General features: G+C 39.9%; 1 protein-coding gene and 1 pseudogene across 2 annotated transcripts in view; both read left to right on the top strand.

The window, feature by feature from the left end:
* Nucleotides 1-26,252, top strand: part of MYO3B (myosin IIIB) — a gene marked incomplete at both ends in the record, with an annotated part of 382,969 nt that overhangs the window by 100,566 nt on the left and 256,151 nt on the right. Inside the window, one exon of the mRNA XM_082658151.1 lies at nucleotides 3,744-3,809. Within this exon, the coding sequence (XP_082514277.1) occupies nucleotides 3,744-3,809 (66 nt within the window). The remainder of the gene's footprint in view (nucleotides 1-3,743; nucleotides 3,810-26,252) is intronic.
* LOC309824879 (large ribosomal subunit protein eL39-like) lies at nucleotides 11,117-11,270 on the top strand (annotated as a pseudogene). Its single transcript has one exon. The product of its transcript is annotated as a large ribosomal subunit protein eL39-like (transcript).

The following is a 26,252-nucleotide window of genomic DNA, read 5'->3' as shown; positions in this document are numbered from 1 at the left end:
TCTCTATTTCAGAAATTAAAATGAATTCAGTTTGACTGTTCAGCAAATCATTTTGTTCCACAGAGGCTTTGGGGGAAGAAGGTTAACTTTATCTCCATCGTATTTGCTGGACCCAGGATTATGATGTCAAAAATGGGCATCGCCCCTTGCTGCTAGCCTCATGTAGCCGTAATCCTGTCTGTGTGCAGGGGATCATTTTGTAGAAATTGAATTTAGGGTCAAAACACAGGAATAAAATCCAGGCAGGCAAACCTCAAATCGAATATAGTCATTCTCCTTTACTGACTAAATCTCTTTTCTACATTGCCTTGGTATGTTTATAAACATTATCTGTTTATAAACATTATCCAAATGAGCGCTTGTTATTCAGGTTCGTGGACCTTTCAGGACTCACCATTCATACATCCTGCTCTCAGCATCCGTACACGTACCTGAGTGAGACCTGCCTATCTCAGCTATTCACTGACTCTTCTATCACACTGAATATGAAGCATCTCTCCTTTCAGGGAGAGACCCTTTTGGGCAAGGTTGCAGTTTGCATCTGTAGTGTTGAGAGGAGCAAAAAAGGTGCAATTGTTATTATTTGGTGCTCTTCCTGGATGGCAGGAGAACTAGAGTTTATATTGCCAATGCAAACAAAGTACTGTAAAGCCTTCAAATTCCTTTTAGTTTCCATTATACTCAGATAGTAATCTTTCACAAGACCTCAATTTACTGAACCTAAGTATGATGGATGGACTCCAGGAAAGGCGGGGCATCTACAAGTTGAAATGAGCTTCTCTAAAACCAAATTCCTATGATGCCAAGCTTCAGAGAAAGTGTTTCCTTGTGTGGGGTTCATGTGAGGCCACCATGGATTGGTGGTGGCCTGGGTGGGTGGCGATCTGCTGTTTTCCTCTGTGTTCTACTACAGAGGTTCAGGCCAACACATAAACAGTAGCCCCTGCCCATGGTTCCTGCTGAGGGACAGACTGAAAACAGGGAAGGGACAGTGGACAATGTTCTCTACACAAGTATTGACACTTCCATCCATTCCCCCGGTGAACCCTTGCCAGGTCATTTCTCTAATTAAAGTAGAGGGTTATCCCTCCATGCTCGGCTGGCCAAGGTCAAGCTTACTAGGGTTTAATAAAGTCTGTTACTTTGTCTACAAGTAACTTCTTCATCCACACGCAAAAACAGTTAACGGTTTTGGGGGTGGAAGAAGTGTGTTAGACAGTAGATTGCTTGAGCACCTCTTCTCTGTGGAACTGACCTCCATGAGAGCAGAATGAGCAGGAAACCTGAGCAGAGCAAGGGAAGTTCGAGCTCTGGAGAGGGCTGTAGAGATGATGTCGGGTAAGCTGCTCACTGAGAGATGTCCACAGGGGTGAACTGGGAGGACATGTGCATGTACAATCTCAAACAGCTGGAGCCAGTAAGAACAGGTCAGCCATGCTGGTGTTAAAGCAGAAGTTATGTGATGGTACTTTTATTATTTAAAGAAAGCCAGGGAAAGATAAAGGCAAATATTGTTGAATGAAATGAATGAGATAGAGGCAGTCTCCAAAATAACTGAAGGGCAACTTTCAACTGTTACTCTTTCTAGGTGGGTACACAGATAATTTTCCTTTGGGTCTTTGAATCAGAAGATCTGAAGGATGATTAAATTCTTATGCAGAATGGGGAAACCATATATTTCCTCTCATCATTCTTCCTTCCCACCTCATCCTTCCCTTCTACTGTCTCTCCAGACCTGAAAGAATCATATAGTCTAGCCTCAAAAAATTACTCATGTTCTTTGAACCTACCAGACTTTTTTACACTTCTGTGACTTGGTACCTCTTGTTTCCTAAGCCTGAAATGGCTTCCCTCTCCTCTGTCTTGAAAAATCCAACCAATCTTCAGGGGCCAGCTCAAGTTCACTTTCTTTTTAAAGTCTTCTGGAACTCCCCAGATTGGGTAAGTTGCCCCTTTATTATGCTTCCACTTACCTTTGTAGTTGTGATATACTTATCAAATTGTGTTCTAATCATGTAATAGGTCTGAAATAGGATCAACTCAATTAGGATTAATTGCATATAACAGTGGCTTAAAGAAGATGGAAGTTTATTTCTCTTTCCTGTTAAGGAAGACTAGGGAGAAGCAGTCTAGAGCTGGCATGGCAGCTTTACAATGTCATCATGAATCCAGTTTCCTATCTACCTTCTTTGCCATACTCAGCTCATAGCTCTCATTTTCATTTCATGTCTAAAATGGCTGCTGAGGCTCCAGCCATCACATCCATGCTCCAGAAAGCAAATAGGGGGAAGAAAAAAATGGCATGTCTCCCATCTTTTAAGAAGACTTTCTGGAACACCACAGAACAATTTTAGTAATATATCATTTGGCCAGAACGCAGTCACATGGCCAAATCTAGATGCAGGGAACTCAGGAAAATATATGTGGCAGCATTGTGCCAGAATAAAAATTGTACTAGAAGAAATGAAAAATGGAATGGTATTGAAGAGGCAAATTACAATCACATTATCTGATACATTTTTTAAATTTCTGGTCATTCTTGCTGCTTCCTCTGCCTGTGGAGGCTGAGCAATCTATGGCTTTAGGAAGCAGTTAGAACCCAAGTGAAGGGTTATATATACAAACGTGTTTAAGATTTTTAATGGGTTTAAGATTTACAGTCATAATTCAGGTGTGCAGAAATGTAACTTTCTTCATTTGTTGAACTTGACTTGCTCACAAACCCCTATTTCCATTAATAGCTAGAAAGAAAAAATTCTTATCAATTAAAGGTAATGTCCCTTCTGTTTTAAAATTGATTCTCTTTGGGTAAATATTCAGCCAAATGCAGGGTTCTTACTTTTTCCTTTTCCTACCTTCCCACCAGGAAATGGTCTGGTTACCAGAGTCTTTCCACAGTTCTCTAGTTCTCTTGGACTGCCAGTACTTAGTTGTATTAGGTGTATGTCCTCCTTGCTACCGAGGATCTTCTTGGGGTCTGAAACTTGTCTTAGTGGTTTTGCTTTCTCCAGTACCTATTGCAGAGGTTGACATATAGGAAAGAGTTAAAAATGTGACCAGTGAATTTATAAGTATACTTTAATTGCATCACATAATTAATTCAAATGGTAGTATAATGATCTGAAAATCCTGTAAAATTAAAAAGTCTATTTCTCTCAAGCCCCTAGCACTCGGTTTATAGCTTTCTTATGGCGCTAATAATACTTAGCTCTCAGTTATAGTGGCTGTGTGCTTGCCTCACCCTTCACTACAGTGTCTGCTCCTTGAGGAATGTTGTTGATCTGTGTAACCCTCAGAGGTCCTGCAGAAAGCCGTGGACATGATTGGCCTTCAGTCAATGGAAATGAGCCACTAAATGAGTAGGGGCTGGCACTTTATAATTTACCGCTGGTGAATGACTCTCACCCAGGAAGAAATAAGAATAGATTTTTTTTTTTTTGTGGTACGCGGGCCTCTCACTGTTGTGGCCTCTCCCGTCGCGGAGCACAGGCTCCGGACACGCAGGCTCAGCGCCCATGGCTCACGGGCCCAGCCGCTCCGCGGCATGTGGGATCTTCCCGGACCGGGGCACGAACCCGTGTCCCCTGCGTCGGCAGGCGGACTCTCAACCACTGCACCACCAGGGAAGCCCCAAGAATAGATTTTATCAGAGCTATTTAGAACAATATCAGTAAAGGCAAGTTGATATTTTGCTTTTAACGGAACCCTTTCTTTGTAAGAAAAATATTGCTTTTATTTTTCAGAAATCCTCCACCAACTTTACTTCATCCGGAAAAATGGTGTGAGGAATTCAACCACTTCATTTCACAGTGAGTATTTCTTCCACTGAAAATTGCTCATCCAGCAAGTCCTTGGACAGTGATTGGAGAAGTCCAAGGTGTGGAATTGACTTGGCGCTAGAAGTTGTTACGCCTTCTAGCACATTATGACACAAAATTTGTTCCAGTAAATGATAGAAGATGCCCCTGCAGGATTTGAGAAATAAGGAGTTCCATTTGACTCTTGGTTATAATCAGTTCTTCTGATCATATGTGTCACATTCATCTGACTCTGCTCTGTCCTGGGGCAAATATTGCCAGTGGGTCTTGTTTAATAAGAGAGGAGACTGCATCTAAAAATCTGACATCCACTCCTGGGCCAGAGAGGGGACAGAAGGTGGCAGCCTTCAGTAGAGGTTTTGCAGCTTGGAAGTTGGACTTTGCTTTAGGATCTGTACTTTGGGAGCAGGGCTCCAGTTCCCAAGATGATTGAGGGGCCAAAGTAAGATCTCAGGCCTGAGGCTCCAAGGTGAGGAGCCCCAGCCAGGGCTCAGAGTGTGGAGAACAAGATGAAAACCCAGCTGATGGGCGATGCTCCTGGTGGGAGCTCTGTTACCAGGAGCTAGGCAGTATTGCATGGGACTAAGACAGGAACAGAATCAACAGCAGCACCAACAGGGTGGTGACTGAGTGCTGGGAACATGAGCTTTTGGCCTGTCCCCTGGCAGAGAACCACACTGGTCCTGACTCTGGGGAAGATGCTCAGTATGTTGGAGGGGGCTATATGACCCCAAGCAAGGGGCCTGGTGAACTGCAGGGGCAGGAATCTAGACAAGGCTGTTACAAGCCATATCCCAGCTAGGAGCTGGGAAGAGGTGCTCTCAGTGTCTACTGTATCAAACACGGGGTTCAGAGGTCATGGGAGGAGAAAAGAAGTGACCAAAATAGCTGATAAACAGGAAGTAGGGAAGGGTCAACACAAATTTCTCTAAATTATACCTATGTGCATACTTAACTTCCACCAAGATGCAGAGCAGTGGAGCAGACTGGGTCTCTTGATCGCCTTCCTTAAACACAATACAATCCCTTGTTCACAATTTGAAAATCCAAAGACCTCTGAAAAATGGAAGTTTTTTTGTACTTGAGTCATTTAGCTGCAAGCCCTGACCTTATGTGAACTGATTTGGTGGCAACACATGACCTAAACTGAATTGAGGCTATTTATAGCCATTATTTATCCTACTCAGTGTGAATATTCATGTGAATTGCTGCAGATATATTAATGTGTTTGATTACAGTGTGCTGCCCCAGATCCTGCTGGGGATGTTACATAAAATACAGTAAATGCACGGGTTTACTTTTCTAAAATTTGATAAAATTCTGAATTCCAAAACATACTTGTGTTTCATTTTCATTTCAATGCAACATAGTTCAAGGTCCCTGAAATTGTTTGATTGTCCAGTCAATCCCTCTAGCTTTTTGCCATCTTCCTCAGGAGAGAGGAAGGGTAAAGAACTCCAAGAATTCTACTAGCAAGGCTGTGTCAGAATGTGACCATGAAGTTCAAGGCCAGGGATGGAGGACATTTCCTTGTCCCTTCAGTCCCCACTCTGATGTTTCTGCAGAATACAGAAGCAGCCCCAAGTCAATGGTGGTTACAGTGGGCAATGTTGAGAGGGACAACAGATAACAGCAGGAGGGATGATGCTCCCATAGGAGCAGAGGAAGAGCCACTTCCTGATATTTGGAAGCCAAAGGAGGAGGTGGAAGGCCCTGGAGAGCTAAAGACATCCTGGTGGCTGATCTGAAATGTGTTTCTTTCAGGGAAAGAAATCCAGGGGCTAGGGTTCCAGTGATTTTGCTGGCAAAGGCTGGAGCCAAGGAGTTTTCCTTTTCATTCCATTGCTGCACACAGATGCCCTTGACTGACCTTCTCTAAGCTGCTGGCCTGGAAAACCACATTACATATTCACAGATACACTTTCCTATACCGAGCTCTAGTGATGCCTCTAAAATGTGACTTGACCCACTCACCAAAGTTTGGGTTCTGTATACTTCTTCAAGAGTATGTTTGTGTTCTTAAACTGAGCACAGTATTGCTTGGATAGATTTGGGAATAAAGGTACATAATTGATGATAGGGTTGGGACTTCAGGGTTAAATACAGTATAGAAATCCCTCTCTACTGTTGATTTTTCTTTATGGCAAATCCTGTTATATGCCAGATCCTGTTATATGCCAATTAAATCTGCGTATGTCTTCCCCAACTCTGAGAATTCCAAATGCACTCATTTCGAGTTGCTTTAGACTTAGAAAAGTGTTGATACTAGAATGGAGGACTCAACATAGAAAACAATGCCTTTAGTATGCATACATCAGGGGCAAAGCAAAAGCATCTTGTTGAAACTACAGAGTAGGTGTCTGAAGAGGTTCTAATGACCAAGGAAGGTAAATAGAAATTAAGTGATTGTGTGCTTTATTACTAATTTAAGATATGGAAAAATGTCATCAGTCTTCTGTTTATTTAATGACTTGTCCTTATTGGTTTTATTAGTGAAAATATTGTATATTTTAGGTGTTCATGGATTCTTTCCTGACCTCAGCCCCCCAGTCCTGTTTTCCCCATAACATCTGAGATTCTTCAATCATGAGTTTTCCTTTTACAAGATTTTTAGGAATGTAACTATCAAGATTAGGAACTAATTATTATATTTTATGTTTTTAGGTAGAAAACTACCCACTATTCCCAAATAATGCCCTTTGGTTTCATAAAGGAGCCAGACTACCAAATGTAATTTTAATTTTCTATTTCATTCTGTTTATTCAAATCTCTAATTAAATGTAAACAAAGACACTCACTGGGTTAGAAATGTCTGTTTAAAGAGAGAGCCTTGGCTTATTTTTATACTCTCCTTGCTCGTATTGGGCGGGAAAGGGAAAAAGGATGAAGGATTAAGACCTCCAGATTATAAAATTTTCATTATTGCTGGGACTGAGGTGGGAAGATGATTATCTGGTAATTTAGGAAAATTTTTTTAGCCTGAATTATCCAGAAAATTTCCTCAATTCCCACAATGCATTGGGGCCAAAGTGCATTGTATTAGAGTAAACTGGTTCTTTCTAAAGAATAAACAGGACAAGAAACATGCACTGGGGCCACAGTGCATTGTATTAGAGTAAACTAAACTGGTTCTTTCTAAAGAATAAACAGGACAAGAAACATTTTAACAGCTTTAAAACCTTTAATACCCTATCCCCACGTGACTGCTGAACCATAGCAGAGTCAATTCAGTAATTTCAGTCTTTCTTGGTCCATGATGGTCACCACTCACCAGAGGACCTTATGGCTTCTCATTGTTGCTGAAGGGGTCTGAAGGGATTGACCAGGCTGCAGGCCAGTGATCACAGCTGTGTAGACAGGGAACTGTGTGTGTGTGTGTGTGTGTCTGTGTGTGTGTGTGTGTGTGTGTGTGTGTGTGTGTGTGTGTGTGTGTGAGAGAGAGAGAGAGAGAGAGAGAGGGAGAGAGAGAGAGAAGAGAAATAAGTGCATGGGTGAGAGCAGAGGCAGGATGTAAGTACCAGGCTATGGCTTAGTGTTTTTTAGACGTGTTTCCAGCCTTCTTTATTTAGAGACAGGAGGAGAGATTTTAAGGTCCGAAATCCTATTAGTAAACCTATTTTGAGGGTTAAAAAAAGAGAAAGGAAACATCAGCCTGTTTGGTTTTGAACCTGTGGTCGTTAGTGATAATTGACTCATTTATATGTGTTAGTTATGCATTTGTCAAAGCATGACTCCTGACAGCTTAGTTTTGATAAATTAAACATGATGCTCACGTAAATTCTGCACTGCTTTTTATGCATATGGTAGGTCGCTGCTTGATGTTTTGTGTCACCTCTGTAATGTGTGGTTGGCTTTGTGGCAATTTCATTATCAGCCCTTTCCCCTTTGGCTAAAGCTATTTGCATAACAAGTTTATCTGGTTCAAGTCCCAGCCAGACTTCTGTATCCGTCGGGAGGCTCCGTTCAGAAGTAGCCTTTTGATAAGATAACAATTTTCCTTCGGCAGCTTCACCTTGGTCCTAAAGGATGTCACTTCTTTTTTCAGTTCAAACTAATTTCAGGTCTTTGGACTAAAAAACAAAAATAGTTTCCCAACCTTTGGCCAAAAGGTATCTGTGAACTCTGCTTTTTCATTTTGCCTCTAAAACGTTTGGGGTTTTATTAAGAATTAGATTTAGGACTTCATCAATGGCTCTTGAGCTGACTAGTGAGACAATAAAGATGGATTTCTCTTCGTCAAGGGCAAATCCATCAAGAGCACTATGGCTGCTCAGCTTTGGGCTCAGTGATGACTTGAACTATATGGTTGCCCACGCACACACTGCTTTCCAGGGTTGGCTGGCTTGAGCAGCTAAGTGTGCAGGTGTGTCTACTTCCTAGGGTGAGCATCATGGTCGAGCCCTGCCATTTAGTCATGAAATGTTGAGGCGACCTTTCCTATCCCTGCAAATGACATTAGAATGGCTATAAGCAGTTGCACTGAATGTTAACAAGGTGAGATCACCCTAGCTACTAAAGTACTAAAACAAATGGGCATTTGCATAAATTTATCCCTTAAAAATTGAAACTCAGACCTGGAACATCTGCTTTCCTGTAGGCCTGAATGTTTAAAAGTAATCATTTTGGGGTGGTTGATTCCTTGACATTGAGTGTATTCCCTTCAAGGCAACAATTCTCAGTCCTTTGCCATTCTCCGTTTTGTGTTTCAAGGCAGCGTAATTCCACATAGGTTTATAATGTCAATGAACAACACGCTTGGAATGATAAATATTCTAACTCAGAAATTGATAAGATTCTACAAGTATTCTTGGCTTTTTAAGTCCTCATGGATTCTCAGGTGGCCATGCACAGTGTTAATACTTCCTGAGTAGAAGGGTACAGTAACCTTTATTTACGTTACTTCACAAATTGGTAATTTTAATTAAAATGAGCAGTGGTATCTCCAGTGACAGACTCTCTCCATTTTAGATTTATTTAGCCAATGATTAGCTATTACGGTTTCTTGAATTAATTAGCATCTCTTGAGCTATAGGGAATTGGTGAATTAATAAAAACTCATGGAGAAGCTAAAAAAAAATTCTAATTTAAAAAAACCCCAATTCTCCTCTCACCTCTAAACATACATTGATCAATATACTTATAAATGCAACCCAACTTCTTTCTCATTTTGAAAAATTGGGATTTTTTTCCCTTTATGAGGAGAACAAATAAAGCTGTGTGTTTCAAGGTTATATCTCCCTGAAGAGCATCTAATTTAGATTACCTAATAGATCATCTAAAGACACCGAGGGCCTGATTTGATCTCACTTGTACTCCACTTACAAACTCAGCTGATAAAATCTGCTTCTCTCATGGTATAAACCAAGAAGTGACTCAGTATGGCTTGAGGTTTGAAACACGGTACAGTATCCACACATACCTGGAATATGTTGTCCTGGGAACCGTGGCAATGACAGGTTTAGCTTCATCCAAAATAAGCAAAATGCATAATAAATAGGTGCTCCAGACTCTAGCCAGCATATTCTGTTTATTTCGCACCAAATGCTGAGTTTACATCTTGTAAGAAACCAGGTCTGTAGCATATGTCATAGATTTCATATTAGTCCTTGAGGCACATTATGTTAGGTGACTTTTATTTTTATTAATTTTTATTGGAGTGTAGTTGCTTTACAATGTTGTGTTAGCTTCTGCTATACAGCAAAGTGAGTTAGTTATATATATATATATATATATATATATATATATATATATATATATATATATATATATATATATATATATCCCCTCTTTTTTCAGATTCCCTTCCCATTTAGGTCACCACAGAGCACTGAGTAGAGTTTCCTGTGCTATACAGTAGGTTCTCATTAGTTATCCATTTTATATAAGGTAGTGTATATATGTCAATCCCAATCTCCCAGTTCATCCCATTCCCCCCTTCCCCCTTTGGTAACCACAAGTTTATTTTCTACATCTGTGACTCTATTTCTGCTTTGCAGATAAGTTCATCTGCACCATTTTTCTAAATTCCACATATAAGCGATATTATATGATATTTGTCTTTCTCTTTCTTACCTCACTCTGTATGACAATCTCTAGGTCCATCCATGTTGCTGCAAATGGCATTATTTTGTTCCTTTTTATGGCTGAGTAATATTCCATTGTATATTTGTACCACATCTTCTTTATCCATTCCTTTGTTGATGGACATTTAGGTTGCTTCCATGTCCTGGCTATTGTAAATAGTGCTGCAGTGAACATCGGGGTGCATGCATCCTTTCAAATTATGGTTTTCTCCAGATATATGCCCAGGAGTGGGATTGCTGGGTCATATAGTGGCTCTATTTTTAGTTTTTTAAGGAACCTCCTTACTGTTCTCCATAGTGGCTGTACCAATTTACATTCCCATCAACAGTGTTGGAGGGTTCCCTTTACACCTTCTCCACCATTTATTGTTGGTAGATTTTTTGATGTTAGGTGACTTTTAGATAAGGTTAGAATGTACTGTTTGTACCATTTATTCCATAATGGCTTTTCTTTCTTTCTTCTTTTAAAAAAAATCTTACTTGAATTTCATAATGTAAATCAAAAAGAATCTGCAGTTGAAATAAACAAGTGGTGGTGAGCTCTGCGCTGTCTGTATGTCCACGCACCTGGTGTGTGTGGGCTGGGGGTGGGGAGATGGGGGTGTGGCTCACACATCCATCCACAGCCTGTTCCCCCTCAGCCCCTCCCCGTGTGCTGCCTGGCTTATCATCAAGAAGAGGCAGCTGTGGAAGAGCAGTGTGTGCGATCCAGCTGTGTCACTTAATAGCTCTGTAACCTGGGGGGAAGTATTTAACCTCTCTGACCTTTGCTTTTCAATTGTCAAATTGGGGCTGAGAATACCCATCTCAGAGGGTTACTATAAGGATTAAATTATATAATGTGTATGTAGAACCTGGCAGAAAATAATAACTAACATATGTAACTCTTACTCATGCCAGGCTCTGTTCTCTGCACGTCACACAATTGGCTTAATCCTCACAGTCCTATGAGGTAGTTCTAATATCCCCACTTTACAGAAATTGAGGTTGAAAGAGTCCAAGAGTCCCAAGACCACAGCTATTAAGGACTGGAGCTGGGATTTGAACACTAGAAGACTTGCTTCATATATATTCACGCTCAGCCAACAGTAGCTGTTATTTTTATCATTCTTTGCATTTGGCCATACCACTATCCTGAAACTCCTTTTTTGAAAGTGTCACTGGCTCCCTCCCTTTCCCTGCCATCGTGGGGTATGCGGTTGACTCTGTTCTTCTCACAAGACTTTCAGGATCAAGCAGTTCTTGGCCAAGAAACAAAGGCAGAATCGTCCCATTCCATTCCCTAGTGGATTCACATGGAAAAACTGGTTTTAAAGTCAGGTGTAACTCTAAGAGGAGATATTGGAGAAGAACCAAGCTGGGTCTGTAAGGAATCACACATGAGATGGCACACGCGGTGATGCTAAGGCCACCAACGTCTTACCCCATCAAGCTGAAAACATCACCACTATCTGGACAGTTGGACATTTGTCAGGAGGCTATTATTTTTCTCTTTGTTTCTTTGCCTTTGCACTAGTAGGTTCAGTAATAAAGTGTGACACCTTTTGTTTGGAAAAAAAAGAAAGTGTCAATGACCTCCTGAACGTGTCAACACCTCTGGAATATTTCAATCTCCTGTCCAGCTTCTCTTTATTTAGATTTCAGCTCACTGACTTTCACAGCTCAGGACACGGACACACACACACACACACACACACTCCTCGGCTCCCTTCTCAAGGGCAACAGCAGAGCCCCTCAAGCTCAGCCTAGAGACCACCCCCAGCAGGAGTCAAACAGAAGTGCAGACAGCCCTGGCTCTCCCCGCATCCCAGCGCAAATCTTGTCTAGGCTGAGGCCTCTGTCTCTGCTGTCTGCTGGCCACACCTTTCTTGGTAAGGAGGGAGCACTGGGGCAGGAGATGGCTGCCAAGACCCCGGGCAGCAGAACCCACAGAGCATGGCAGCTAACTATGGGAGGAGACAGGTGCTACAGAGAGGGACGAGTTAACCATGACTCCACTGTCTTCAGCATGGGAAAAGGTCTTTTCAGAGAACACATGTTGGGGAGATTAAGAGCACAGGATCTGAAGTCAGGTTGTATTCTACCACTGCCACCGACATTTTTCACCTTGAACAAGTTATTTAACCTCTCTGAGCCTCAGTCTGTAAAATGGAAGTACTAATTCTTAACCACTTGGAATTAAGATCAGGTCTGCTGTGATAGAAAATCCCAAATAACAGTGGCTTAAACAGGATAGATTTTTATTTCCTCTCACATGAAGTAAGCTGGGAGTCAAACCATGCATGTACTGCTGGTCTGGCAGGGTATGTGGCAACCACCCAGACTCCTGCCCTCGTGCTGCCCCATTAAGTGTTGTTTCCATTCCCAAGGGCACCTCATGGGCCAAGATGGCTGCTGTAGCTCCAACATTTATGGGCAGATGGAAGGAGAGGAAAATGAAAGTTTCCTTTCTCTAAGAAGACTTTCTGGCAGTTTCATACAGTATATTGTTAGCTGCAGTTTGTCACGTGGCCACACCTAGCTACAAAAGAAGCTGAGAAATGCAGTCTTTGGACAGGGCAGCTGCAGGCCCAGGTCAGTACCAGAGCCCTATCCCTACGGCAATGGAGAGTCTGTAGACAGGTAGCAGTCTGGAATCATGCTCCTTTATAGAGTGTTGTAAGAATTAAGTGAGATACAGACTGAGAGCTCAGCAAATATGAGTGATCATGATGAATATTGTAACTTAGAATAGTGCTGACGTCAAGAGATGAGGGAGTCAGGAAGCAGAGCCAGGGGGTTCTATGGGGTGATGAGTCAAAACAGAGGTGGATCTTGAGGAAAGGCAGTCATGATCCCCCACCAAGGCTGACCTGTTGCCTGAGAGAGATGAGGAAATTAAGGACAAGGTATGAGCATGGAGTGGCCAGGTTCACACGCCTCCTGGTCTTCTCCCAAGGGCTGTGATGTTCTTTTGATTTGATGCTAAGCCCCAGATTCCTGCCTGCTCCTCCATTCCCAGGCCACTGTAGTTTCCACTGTGGAGCTTCCACAGGCTCTGGTGACAAAGCACATCTGGCTCAGAGTCAGTAAGAATTTTAATTAAAAATGGAAATGAAGGCTCATGTCATAGTACTACATTCTTCCAACCCACTGATAATTTCTGTCAGGGTTAAAAATAACAGACATCACCCTTTGGCACTAAGGAGGAAAAGACTGCTTTTTTTTTTTGAATTTTTAAATTTTTGAATTTTATTTTTTATACAGCAGGTTCTTAATAGTTATCTATTTTATACATATTAGTGTATATATATTAATCCCAATCTCCCAATTCATCCCACCACACACACCCCTGCCACTTTCCCCCACTTGGTGTCCATAGGTTTGTTCTCTACATCTGTGTCTCTTTTTCTGCCTTGCAAACCTGTTCATCTGTGCCGTTTTTCTAGATTCCACATATATGTGTTAACATATGGTATTTGTTTTTCTCTTTCTGACTTACTTCACTCTGTATGACAGTCTCTAGATCCATCCACGTCTCTACAAATTACCCAATTTCATTCCTTTTTATGGCTGAGTAAAATTCCATCGTATATATGTACCACATCTTCTTTATCCATTCGTCTGTTGATGGGTATTTAGGTTGCTTCCATGACCTGGCTATTGTAAATAGTGCTGCATTGAACAATGGGGTGCATGTGTCTTTTGAATTATGGTTTTCTCTGGATATATGCCCAGTAGTGGGATTGCTGGATCATATGGTAATTCTATTTTTAGTTTTTTAAGGAATCTCCATACTGTTCTCCATAGTGGCTGTATCAATTTATATTTCCACCAACAGTACAAGAGGGTTCCCTTTTCTTCACACCCTCTCCAGCATTTGTTGTTTGTAGATTTTCTGATGATGCCCATTCTAACTGGTGTGAGTTGATAACTCAGGGTAGTTTTGATTCGCGTTTCTCTAATAATTAGTGATCTTGAGCAGCTTTTCATGTGCTTCTTGGCCATCTGTATGCCTTCTTTGGAGAAATGTCTATTTAGGTCTTCTGCCCATTTTTTTATTGGGTTGTTTGTTTTTTTAATATTGAGCTGCATGAGCTGTTTATGTATTTTGGAGATTAATCTTTGTCCATTGATTTGTTTGCAAATATTTTCTCCCATTCTGAGGGTTGTATTTTCATCTTGTTTGTAGTTTCCTTTGCTGTTAAAAACCTTTACGTTTCATTAGGTCCCATTTGTATATTTTTGTTTTTATTTCCATTACTCTAGGAGGTGGGTCAAAAAAGATCTTGCTGTGATTTATGTCAAAGAGTGTTCTTCCTATGTTTTCCTCTAAGAGTTTTATAGTGTCCGGTCTTACATTTAGGTCTCTAAAACATTTTGAATTTTTTTGTGTGTATGGTGTTAGGGAGTGTTCTAATTTCATTCTTTTACATGTAGCTGTCCAGGTTTCCCAGCACCACTTATTGAAGAGACTGTCTTTCCTCCATTGTATATCCTTGCCTCCTTTGTCATAGATTAGTTGACCATAGGTATATGGGTTTATCTCTGGTCTTTCTATCCTGTTCCATTGATCTATATTTCTGTTTTTGTGCCAGTACCATATTGTCTTGATGACTGTAGCTTTGTAGTATAGTCTGAAGTCAGGGAGTCTGATTCATCCAGCTCCTTTTTTTTCCCTCAAGACCACTTTGGCTCTTTGGAGTCTTTTCTGTCTCCATAAAAATTTTAAGATTTTTTGTCCTAGTTCTGTAAAAACTTGTAGTTTGATAGGGATTGCATTGAATCTGTAGATTGCTTTGGGTAATACAGTCATTTTCACAGTATTGATTCTTCCAATCCAGGAACATGGTATATCTCTCCATCTGTTTGTGTTATCTTTGGTTTCTTTCATCAGTGTCGTATAGTTTTCTGAATAAAGGTCTTTTACCTCTTTAGGTAGGTTTATTTCTAGGTATTTTATTCTTTTTGTTACAGTGGTGAATGGGAGTGTTTCCTTAATTTCTCTTTCTGATCTTTCGTTGTTAGTGTATAGGAATGCAAGTGATTTCTGTGCATTATTTTGTATCCTGCTACTTTACCAAATTCATTGATTAGCTCTAGTAGTTTTCTGGTGGCATCTCTAGGATTCTCTATGTACAGTATCATATCATCTGCAAACAGTGACAGTTTTACTTCTTCTTTTCCAGTTTGTATTCCTTTAATTTCTTTTTCTTCTCTGATTGCTGTGGCTAAAACTTCCAAAACTATGTTGAATAACAGCAGTGAGAGTGGGTAACCTTGTCTTGTTCTTGATCTTAAAGGAAATGGTTTCAGTTTTTCACCATTGAGAACGATGTTGGCTGTGGGTTTGTCATATATGGCATTTATTATGTTGAGGTATGTTCCCTCTATGCCCACTTTCTGGAGAGTTTTTATCATAAATGGGTGTTGAATTTTGTCAAAAGATTTTTCTGCATCTATTGAGATGATCATATGGTTTTTATTCTTCAATTTGTTAATATGGTATATCACGTGGATTGATTTGCGTATATTGAAGAATGCTTGCATCCCTGGGATGAATCCCAGTAGATCATGGTGTATGAACCTTTTAATGTGTTGTTGGATTCGGTTTGCTAGTATTTTGTTGACGATTTTTGCATCTATATTCATCAGTGATATTGGTCTGTAACTTCCTTTTTTTTTTTTTTTTTGCGGTACGCGGGCCTCTCACTGTTGTGGCCTCTCCCGTTGCGGAGCACAGGCTCCGGACGCGCAGGCTCAGCGGCCATGGCTCATGGGCCCAGCCGCTCTGCGGCACGTGGAATCTTCCTGGACCGGGGCACGAACCCGCATCCCCTGCATCGGCAGGCAGACTCTCAACCACTGAGCCACCAGGGAAGCCCTGTAATTTTCTTTATTGTAGTATCTCTGTCTGGTTTTGGTATCAGGGTGATGGTGGCTTCGTAGAATGAGTTTGGGAGTGTTCCTTCCTCTGCAGTTTTTTGGAAGAGTTTGAGAAGGATGGGTGTTAGCTCTTCGCTAAATGTTTGATAGAATTCACCTGTGAAGCCATCTGGTCCTGGACTTTTGTTTGTTGGAAGATTTTTAATCACAGTTTCAATTTCATTACTTGTGATTGGTCTGTTCATATTTTCTGTTTCTTCCTGGTTCAGTCTTAGAAGGTTATACCTTTCTAAGAATTTGTCCATTTCTTCCAGGTTGTCCATTTTATTGGCATAGAGTTGCTTGTAGTAGTCTCTTATGATGCTTTGTATTTCTGTGGTGTCCATTGTAAGTTCTCCTTTTTCATTTCTAATTTTATTGATTTGAGTCCTCTCCCTCTTTTTCCTGATGAATCTGGCTAAAGTTTTATCAATTTTGTTTATCTTCTCAAAGAACCAGTTTTTAGTTTTATTGATCTTTGCTACTGTTTTCTTTGTTTCTATTTCATTTATTTTTGCTCTGATCTTTATGATTTCTTTTCTTCTACCAACTTTGGGTTTTGTTTGTTCTTCTTTCTCTAATTTCTTTAGGTGTAAGTTTAGATTGTTTATTTCAGATTTTTCTTGTTTCTTGAGGTAGGATTGTATTGCTATAAACTTCCCTCTTAGAACTGCTTTTGCTGCATCCCATAGGTTTTGGATTGTCGTGTTTTCGTTGTCATTTGTCTCTAGGTATTTTTTGATTTCCTCCGTGGTTTCTTCAGTGATATCTTGGTTATTTAGTAACATATTGTTTAGCCTCCATGTGTTTGTGTTTTTTTATGGTTTTTCCCCCTGTAATTGATTTCTAATCTCATAGCATTGTGGTCGGAAAAGATGCTTGAAATGATTTCAGTTTTCTTAAATTTACCGAGGCTTTTTTGTGACCCTAGATGTGATCTATCCTGGAGAATGTTTTCTGTGCACTTGAGAAGAAAGTGTAATCTGCTGTCTTTGGATGGAATGTCCTATAAATATCAATTAAATCTATCTGGTCTATTGTGTCATTTAAAGCTTGTGTTTCCTTATTAATTTTCTGTCTGATGATCTGTCCATTGGTGTAAGTGAAGTGTTAAAGTCCCCCAATATTGTTGTGTTAATGTCGATTTCCTCTTTTATAGCTGTTAGCAGTTGCCTTATGTATTGAGGTGCTCCTGTGTTGGGTACATACATATTTATAATTGTTATATCATCTTAGATTGATCCCTTGATCATTATGTAGTGTCCTTCCTTGTCTCTCATAACAGTCTTTATTTTAAAGTCTATTTTGTCTGATATGAGTATTGCTACTCCAGCTTTCTTTTGGTTTCCATTTACATGGAATATCTTTTTCCATGCCCTCACTTTCAGTCTGTATGTGTCCCTGGGTCTGAAGTGGGTCTCTTGTAGACAACATATATATGGGTCTTGTTTTTGTATCCATTCAGTGAGCCAGTGTCTTTTGGTTGGAGCATTTAATCCATTTACGTTTAAGGTAATTATCAATATGTATGTTCCTATCACCATTGTCTTAATTGTTATGGGTTTGTTTTTGTAGGTCCTTTTCTTCTCTTGTGTTTCTGACTTAGAGAAGTTCCTTTAACATTTGTCGTAGAGCTGCTTTGGTGGTGCTGAATTCTCTTAGCTTTTGCTTGTCTGTAAAACTTTTGATTTCTCCGTCGAATCTGAATGAGATCCTTGCCGGGTAGAGCAATCTTGGTTGTAGATTCTTCCCTTTAATCACTTTAAATATATTGTGCCACTCTCTTCTGGCCTGTAGAGTTTCTGCTGAGAAATCAGCTGTTAACCTTCTGGGAGTTCCCTTGTATGTTATGTGTCATTTTTCCCTTGTTGCTTTCAATAATTTTTCTTTGTAATTTTTGTCAATTTGATTGCTGTGTGTCTCAGTGTGTTTCTTCATGGGTTTATCCTGCCTGGGACTCTGTGCACTTCCTGGACTTGGGTGGCTATTTCCTTTCCCATGTTAGGGAAGTTTTTGACTATAATCTCTTCAAATATTTTCTCTGGTCCTTTCTCTCTCTCTTCCCCTTCTGGGACCCCTATAATGCGAATGTTGGTGCATTTAATATTGTCCTAGAGGTTTCTTAGGCTGTCTTCATTTCTTTTCATTCTTTTTTCTTTATTCTGTTCCACGGCAGTGCATTCCACCATTCTGTCTTCCAGGTCACTTATCCGTTCTTCTGCCTCAGTTATTCTGCTATTGATTCCTTCTAGTGTAGTTTTCATTTCAGTTATTGTAATGTTTATCTCTGTTTGTTTGTTCTTTAATTCTTCTAGGTGTTTGTTCTTTAATTCTTCTATGTCTTTGTTAAACATTTCTTACGTCTTCTTGATCTTTGCCTCCATTCTTTTTCCGAGGTCCTGGATCATCTTCACTATCATTATTCTGAATTCTTTTTCTGGAAGCTTTCTCCACTTCATTTAGTTGTTCTTCTGGGGTTTTATCTTGTTCCTTCATCTGATACATAGTCCTCTGCCTTTTCATTTTGTCTCTCTTTCTGTGAATGTGGTTTTTCTTCCACAGGCTGGAGAATTGTAGTTCTTCTTGCTTCTGCTGTCTGCCCCTCTGGTGGATGAGGCTATCTAAGAGGCTTGTGCAAGCTTCCTGATGGGAGGGACTCTTTTTTTTAAGTGTATTCAAGATTTATAACAGTGTTTTCAAATATAATAAATCATTATAGATTCTCTTGGTCTTTCATCTCCTTTTGGGTATGTGTGTGGCTTCTGGTGACCTCTCAGTATTTTAATTTGGAACTTCCTAAGGTCATCAGGTGTATGATATAGCTATCATACCAGGTTTATGAGTGGGGGAAAAAATCCCATAATTGATTTTTGATGTGAAGGACTATTGGATGTTTTTTTGAAAGAAAAATTTTATTTAAAAGGCTATATTTTAGTGAATAGTGAGAATTCTTGCCTTTAAGGGAGGCCCAAAACTTAAACCCTTATGCTCAAGCAGTGCTCCTCACACGTGTACAGAAAGTCTGGCCTTGATCACCCCATGATATGGGTTGAATCGTACCCCTAAAACTTTGTATGTTGACGTCCCAAGCCTCAGTATCTCAGAATGTGACCTTATTTGGAAATAGGGCCATTGCACCTATAATTAGTTAAGATGAGATCATGCTGCAGTAGCGTGGACCCCTAATCCAGGATAACTGGTGTCTTTATAAAAAGATGAAATTTGGATACAAACACACCCAGAGAGAACATCATGTGAAGATTGGAGTTATGCCACCACAAGCCAAGGAACTACTAGAAGGTAGGAAAGAGGCCTGAATAGATCCTTCTCTAGCACCTTCAGAGGGAACATGGCTCTACTCATCTTAAGTGTTGATCTCAGACTTCCAGTCTCCAGAGCTGTGAGAGAATAAATATCAGTTTGTGGTGCTTAGTTACAGTAGCCCTAGGGAACTAATGTAGCCCATGACTTGGTGGTTACATGACCTTAAGTCATTTGATCTCTCCAGGCCTCTGATCCCTAAGCTGTGGGTTAACAATGTCTGCCAGCGAGGATAAATGTAAAATCCTTTAATACATACAGTTTCATCACAACCTCAAGTATTAGTATTACACCATAAAGCCATAGTGTATTTTCATTCTTTCTTTTCTTTCTTTCCTTCCTTCCTTTCTTCCCTTTCCATGTTTTATTTTTGTTTCTGTTTTTTTAATATGTCTCAAATGTTAAGGGTTTATGTTAAATTCCTCCTCCCAAGCCTACTGCCCAATAGTAAAAGAGGGATACTTTTGTAATTATCAATGATTTGCTGGCCTTTATTGAGGACTTCAAGAACCAAATACACTTAGCTGCACTAAGATTTCACGGTCACATGTACTTCTCTGAGAGGAAGCAATTACAGTAGAAAGAGATGGCAGATTGGTGTCATCTTGCATCCCACCACTAATCACCTGATCACCTTCCTAGAATGCTGTGTTAGAAGGATTCTGAGGCCACCTCCAGGATAGAGGATTATGATCACTTAGTGATATTTGCTGTGAGCCTGAACTGGGGTAACTGTAGCTTATAGAGTACAGATACAGAGTTAGAGTTCACATTTCTTTTCTTTTTTTTTTTTTTTTTGGCTTGAAACAACAATGATTTATTATTTAGCATGGTTTTATGGGTTGACTGGGTGAACCACCCAGTCATGTTGCACATCATGTCAGCCTGGTCTGTCATGTGGTTGCATTTAGCTGGGAGCTTAGCTGAGCTCCAAGAAGGGATGTTCAGGAAGGCCTATGGTCCTCATTCACATGCTTCTTATCATCAGTAGTCTAGCTCAAGCTTCTTATATGGCAGCTGGACTCCAAGAGTCCCCAAACTGAAGCACCCTGCCTTTTTAAATGTTAGGCCCAGAGTTAGCAGACTGTCACTTCTATAGATAAAGCAAATACATGGCCACTCCAGATTCAAGAGGGAGGGGAATCAGACTCCAAGTCTTATTGGGCAGAGAGACGTGTGTGTTGGAAGAGAAGGAATTATTGGCAGCTGTATTAGTCAGGGTTCTCCAGAGAAATAGAACCAATAAGAATATATACAAGCTGGAGAACCAGGAAAGCTGGTGGTGTAATTCAGTCTGAGCCTGAAGCCCTGAGAATTGGGGATGAGGTGGGGTAGGGCTGATGGTGTAAGTCCTGATCTGAGCCTGAAAGCCCTAGACGAAGGGCAGGAGACGATGGAGGTCTCAGCTCAAGCAGAGAGAGTGTGTTTGCCCTTTTTGTTGTATCCGGGCCCTCAGTGGATTGAATGAGGCCCACCCACAGTGGGTTTTCTTAACTCAGTCTACTGAATCAAATGTTAATCTCTTCTGGAAACACCGTCATAGACACACCCAGAAATGACGTTTCACCAGCTATCGGGGCATCCCTTAGCCCAGTTGACACATAAAATTAACCATCACAGCAGCCATATTTGAAGACTATCTCTTGTGGAAACATTCATTTTAGACCTTACTGTCTGACAGAGTGCTGCCTTTGAGCTACAGATATTTACCATGAAGGCTGATACCCTGTGAGTGCGTTAGTTTTTTTAGAGATGACTTAACAGAGCTTCAGTTGGACCCTGCATGAAGGATGGGAAATTGCTATGGAAGGAAAAAGGAGAGGGTCTATCTGCTGTTCTGATTTTTCACCCATGTGAACCAGGACAAACTCTGTAAGTTGGGGAGGGAAGATGGGGACCCTGATTTTAACTGTCAAATTGATCTAGAGTTGTCAGATGGGGTAATTTAACCCTCAGATGAGGGTGATTTATCCCGTGTATTGTAATCAGATAGTCGTCTAAGTTGTTCCCTATGAGCTCTGGTAAATCACTTTTAGTACATATTGAAGGTGACAATATTGTATTTTATCACCGAATTGCTGTCTTACAGTAATAACTAATGCATGTCATCGGCTTTGGCTCCAGCACTGAATTACACTCACTTGAAGGCACATAGATCCAGACGGGAGCTGTCACTTCTGTCTGCTCGTCCATGGCTGGGACCAAAAGGCTGGTAGGGAAACTGTATTGTTGCAGCCTTTGTAGATTAGCTGGTTCAGAGATACCTGTGGTCTTGTGAAGCATGGAACTTCTCTTCAGTGCAGTTTGGGTCAATATGATCTAGGGTGGACCTAGTAATTCTATTAAATGAGTGATGAGTGCTTTGATGACTAAAGGTAAGGATCTTATTTAAACAGAGAAATAAGGGCTGGTCAGGAATCAGGCTCAAATTATCTCTCCCTGGTCTGGCTCCTGCCCACGTGTCCAGCCTCAGCTTGCTCTGATCCCCATCTTGAACTTTATGCTCTACCTGTACACACCGTACTCTGCTTCTCTGTACCATTGTTCATGTCCTTTTCTTTGCCTGGAATATGCTCTCCCAGTTACCCCACCAATTCCCCTGGTCAGGGAAGATGCACTGCAAACACACCCTCCCGGCTGCCTCACTCCTCTCATTGTTTCATTCGTCACACTGCATTATCATTACTTATTTATGCCTCTAGCTCTGCCACTAGACAGACTGTGAGCTCCTTGAAGCCAGGAACTCATTTTATTTTTTTTAATTTTTTTTAAATTAAAAGTAATTGTATTCTTTTTTTTTTTTTTTACAATGGTGTGTTAGTTTCTGCTTTATAACAAAGTGAATCAGTTATACATATACATATGTTCCCATATCTCTTCCCTCTTGCATCTCCCTCCCTTCCTCCCTCCCTATCCCACCTCTCTAGGTGGTCATAAAGCACCAAGTTGATCTCCCTGTGCTATGTGGCTGCTTCCCACTAGCTATCTATTTTACATTTGGTAGTGTATATATGTCCACGCCACTCTCTCACTTTGTCACAGTTTACCCTTCCCCATCCCCATATCCTCAAGTCCATTCTCTAGTAGGTCTCTGTCTTTATTCCTGTCTTACCCTTAGGTTCTTCGTGACATTTTTTTCCCCTTAGATTCCATATATATGTGTTAGCATACGGTATTTGGCTTTCTCTTTCTGACTTACTTCACTCTGTATGACAGACTCTAGGTCCATCCACCTCACTACAAATAACTCAATTTCGTTTCTTTTTATGGCTAAGTAATATTCCATTTTATATATGTGCCACATCTTCTTTATCCATTCATCCGATGATGGACACGTAGGTTGTTTCCATCTCCTGGCTATTGTAAATAGAGCTGCAATGAACATTTTGGTACATGACTATTTTTGAATTATGGTTTTCTCAGGGTATATGCCCAGTAGGGGATTGCTGGGTCATATGGTAATTCTATTTGTAGTTTTTTAAGGAACCTCCATACTGTTCTCTATAGTGGCTGTACCAATTCACATTCCCACCAGTAGTGCAAGAGTGTTCCCTTTTCTCCACACCCTCTCCAGCATTTATTGTTTCAGATTTTTTGATGATGGCCATTCTGACCGGTATGAGATGATATCTCATTGTAGTTTCGATTTGTATTTCTCTAATGATTAATGATGTTGAACATTTTTTCATGTGTTTGTTGGCACTCTGTATATCTTCTTTGGAGAAATGTCTATTTAGGTCTTCTGCCCATTTTTGGATTGGGTTTTTTCTTTTTTTGTTATTGAGCTGCATAAAATTCTTGTAAATTTTGGAGATTAATCCTTTGTCAGTTGCTTCATTTGCAAATATTTTCTCCCATTCTGAGGGTTGTCTTTTGGTCTTGTTTATGGTTTCCTTTGCTGTGCAAAAGCTTTGAAGTTTCATTAGGTCCCATTTGTTTTTGTTTTTATTTCCATTTCTCTAGGAGGTGGGTTAAAAAGGATCTTGCTGTGATTTATGTCATAGAGTATTCTGCCTATGTTTTCCTCTAAGAGTTTGATAGTTTCTGGCCTTACGTTTAGGTCTTTAATCCATTTTGAGCTTATTTTTGTGTATGGTGTTAGGGAGTGTTCTAATTTCATACTTTCACATGTACCTGTCCAGTTTTCCCTGCACCACTTATTGAAGCGTCTGTCCTTTCTCCACTATACATTCCTGCCTCCTTTATCAAAGGTAAGGTGACCATATGTGTGTGGGTTTATCCCTGGGCTTTCTATCCTGTTCCATTGGTCTATATTTCTGTTTTTGTGCCAGTACCATACTGTCTTCATTACTGTAGCTTTGTAGTATAGTCTGAAGTCAGGGAGCCTGATTCCTCCAGCTCCGTTTTTCATTCTCAAGATTGCTTTGGCTATTTGGGGTCTTTTGTGTTTCCATACAAATTGTGAAATTTTTTATTCTAGTTCTGTGAAAAATGCCATTGGTAGTTTGATAGGGATTGCATTGAATCTGTAGATTGCTTTGGGTAGTAGAGTCATTTTCACAATGTTGATTCTTCCAATCCAAGAACATGGTATATCTCTCCACCTACCTGTATCATCTTTAATTTCTTTCATCAGTGTCTTCTAATTTTCTGCATACAGGTCTTTTGTCTCCTTAGGTAGGTTTATTCCTAGATATTTTATTCTTTTTGTTGCAGTGGTAAATGGGAGTGTTTTCTTGATTTCACTTTCAGATTTTTCATCATTAGTGTATAGGAATGCCAGAGATTTCTGTGCATTAATTTTGTATCCTGCTACTTTACCAAATTCATTGATTAGCTCTAGTAGTTTTCTGGTAGCATCTTTAGGATTCTCTATGTATAGTATCATGTCATCTGCAAACAGTGACAGCTTTACTTCTTCTTTTCTGATTTGGATTCCTTGTATTTCCTTTTCTTCTCTGATTGCTGTGGCTAAAACTTCCTAAACTATGTTGAATAAGAGTGGTGAGAGTGGGCAACCTTGTCTTGTTCCTGATCTTAGTGGAATTGCTTTCAGTTTTTCACCATTGAGGACTATGTTGTCTGTGGATATGTCATATATGGCCTTTATTATGTTGAGGAAAGTTCCCTCTATTCCTACTTTCTGGAGGGTTTTTATCTGAAATGGGTGTTGAATTTTGTCGAAAGCTTTCTCCACATCTATTGAGATAACCATATGATTTTTCTCCTTCAATTTGTTAATATGGTGTATCACGATTGATTTGCGTATATTGAAGAATCCTTGCATTCCTGGAATAAACCCCACTTGATCATGGTGTATGATCCTCTTCATGTGCTGTTGGATTCTGTTTGCTAGTATTTTGTTGAGAATTTTTGCATCTATGTTCATCAGTGATATTGGCCTGTAGTTTTCTTTCTTTGTGACATACTTGTCTGGTTTTGGTATCAGGGTGATGGTGGCCTCATAGAATGAGTTTGGGAGTGTTCCTCACTCTGCTATATTTTGGAAGAGTTTGAGAAGGATAGGTGTTAGCTCTTCTCTACATGTTTGATAGAATTCGCCTGTGAAGCCATCTGGACCTGGGCTTTTGTTTGTTGGAAGATTTTTAGTCACAGTTTCAATTTCAGTGCTTGTGATTGGTCTGTTCATATTTTCTATTTCTTCCTGATTCAGTCTTGGCAGGTTGTGCATTTCTAAGAATTTGTCCATTTCTTCCAGGTTGTCCATTTTATTGGCATAGAGTTGCTTGTAGTAATCTCTCATGATCTTTTGTATTTCTGCAGTGTCAGTTGTTACTTCTCCTTTTTCATTTCTAATTCTATTGATTTGAGTCTTCTCCCTTTTTTTCTTGATGAGTCTGGCTAATGGCTTATCAATTTTGTTTATCTTCTCAAAGAACCAGCTTTTAGTTTTATTGATCTTTGCTATCGTTTCCTTCATTTCTTTTTCATTTATTTCTGATCTGATCTTTATGATTTCTTTCCTTCTGCTAACTTTGGGGTTTTTTTTGTTCTTCTTTCTCTAATTGCTTTAGGTGCAAGATTAGGTTGTTTATTCGAGATGTTTCCTGTTTCTTAAGGTAGGATTTTATTGCTATAAACTTCCCTCTTAGAAGTGCTTTTGCTGCATCCCATAGGTTTTGGGTCGTCGTGTCTCCATTGTCATTTGTTTCTAGGTATTTTTTGATTTCCTCTTTGATTTCTTCAGTGATCACTTTGTTATTAAGTAGTGTATTGTTTAGCCTCCATGTGTTTGTATTTTTTACAGATTTTTTCCTGTAATTGATATCTAGTCTCATAGTGTTGTGGTGTGAAAAGATACTTGATACAATTTCAGTTTTCTTAATTTTACCAAGGCTTGATTTGTGACCCAAGATATAATCTATCCTGGAGAACGTTCCATGAGCACTTGAGAAAAATGTGTATTCTGTTTTTTTGGATGGAACGTCCTATAAATATCAATTAAGTCCATCTTGTTTAATGTATCATTTAAAGCTTGTGTTTCCTTATTTATTTTCATTTTGGATGATCTGTCCATTGGTGACAGTGGGGTGTTAAAGTCCCCTACTATGAATGTGTTACTGTCGATTTCCCCTTTTATGGCTGTTAGTATTTGCCTTATGTATTGAGGTGCTTCTATGTTGGGTGCGTAAGTATTTACAATTGTTATATCTTTTTGTTGGATCAATCCCTTGATCATTATGTAGTGTCCTTCTTTGTTTCTTCTAATAGTCTTTATTTTAAAGTCTGTTTTGTTTGGTATGAGAATTGCTACTCCAGCTTTCTTTTGGTTTCCATTTGCATGGAATATCTTTTTCCATCCCCTCATTTTCAGTCTGTATGTATCTCTATGTCTGAAGTGGGTTCCTTGTAGACAGCATATATATGGGTGTTGTTTTTGTATCCATTCAGCCAGTCTGTGTCTTTTGGTGGGAGCATTTAATCCATTTACATTTAAGATAATTATTGATATGTATGTTCCTATTCCCATTTTCTTAATTGTTTTGGGTTTGTTATTGTAGTTCTTTTCCTTCTCTTGTGTTTCTTGACTAGAGAAGATCCTTTAGCATTTGTTATAAAGCTGGTTTGGTGGTGCTGAACTCTCAGCTTTTGCTTGTCTGTAAAGGTTTTAATTTCTCCATCAAATCTGAATGAGATCCTTGCT

Source organism: Grampus griseus, assembly GCF_964374135.1.
Source record: "Grampus griseus genome assembly, chromosome: 7".
NCBI lineage: Eukaryota > Metazoa > Chordata > Mammalia > Artiodactyla > Delphinidae > Grampus > Grampus griseus.
The sequence above is the reverse complement of the archived record's forward strand: the minus strand, read 5'-3'. Positions and strand labels throughout refer to the sequence as shown.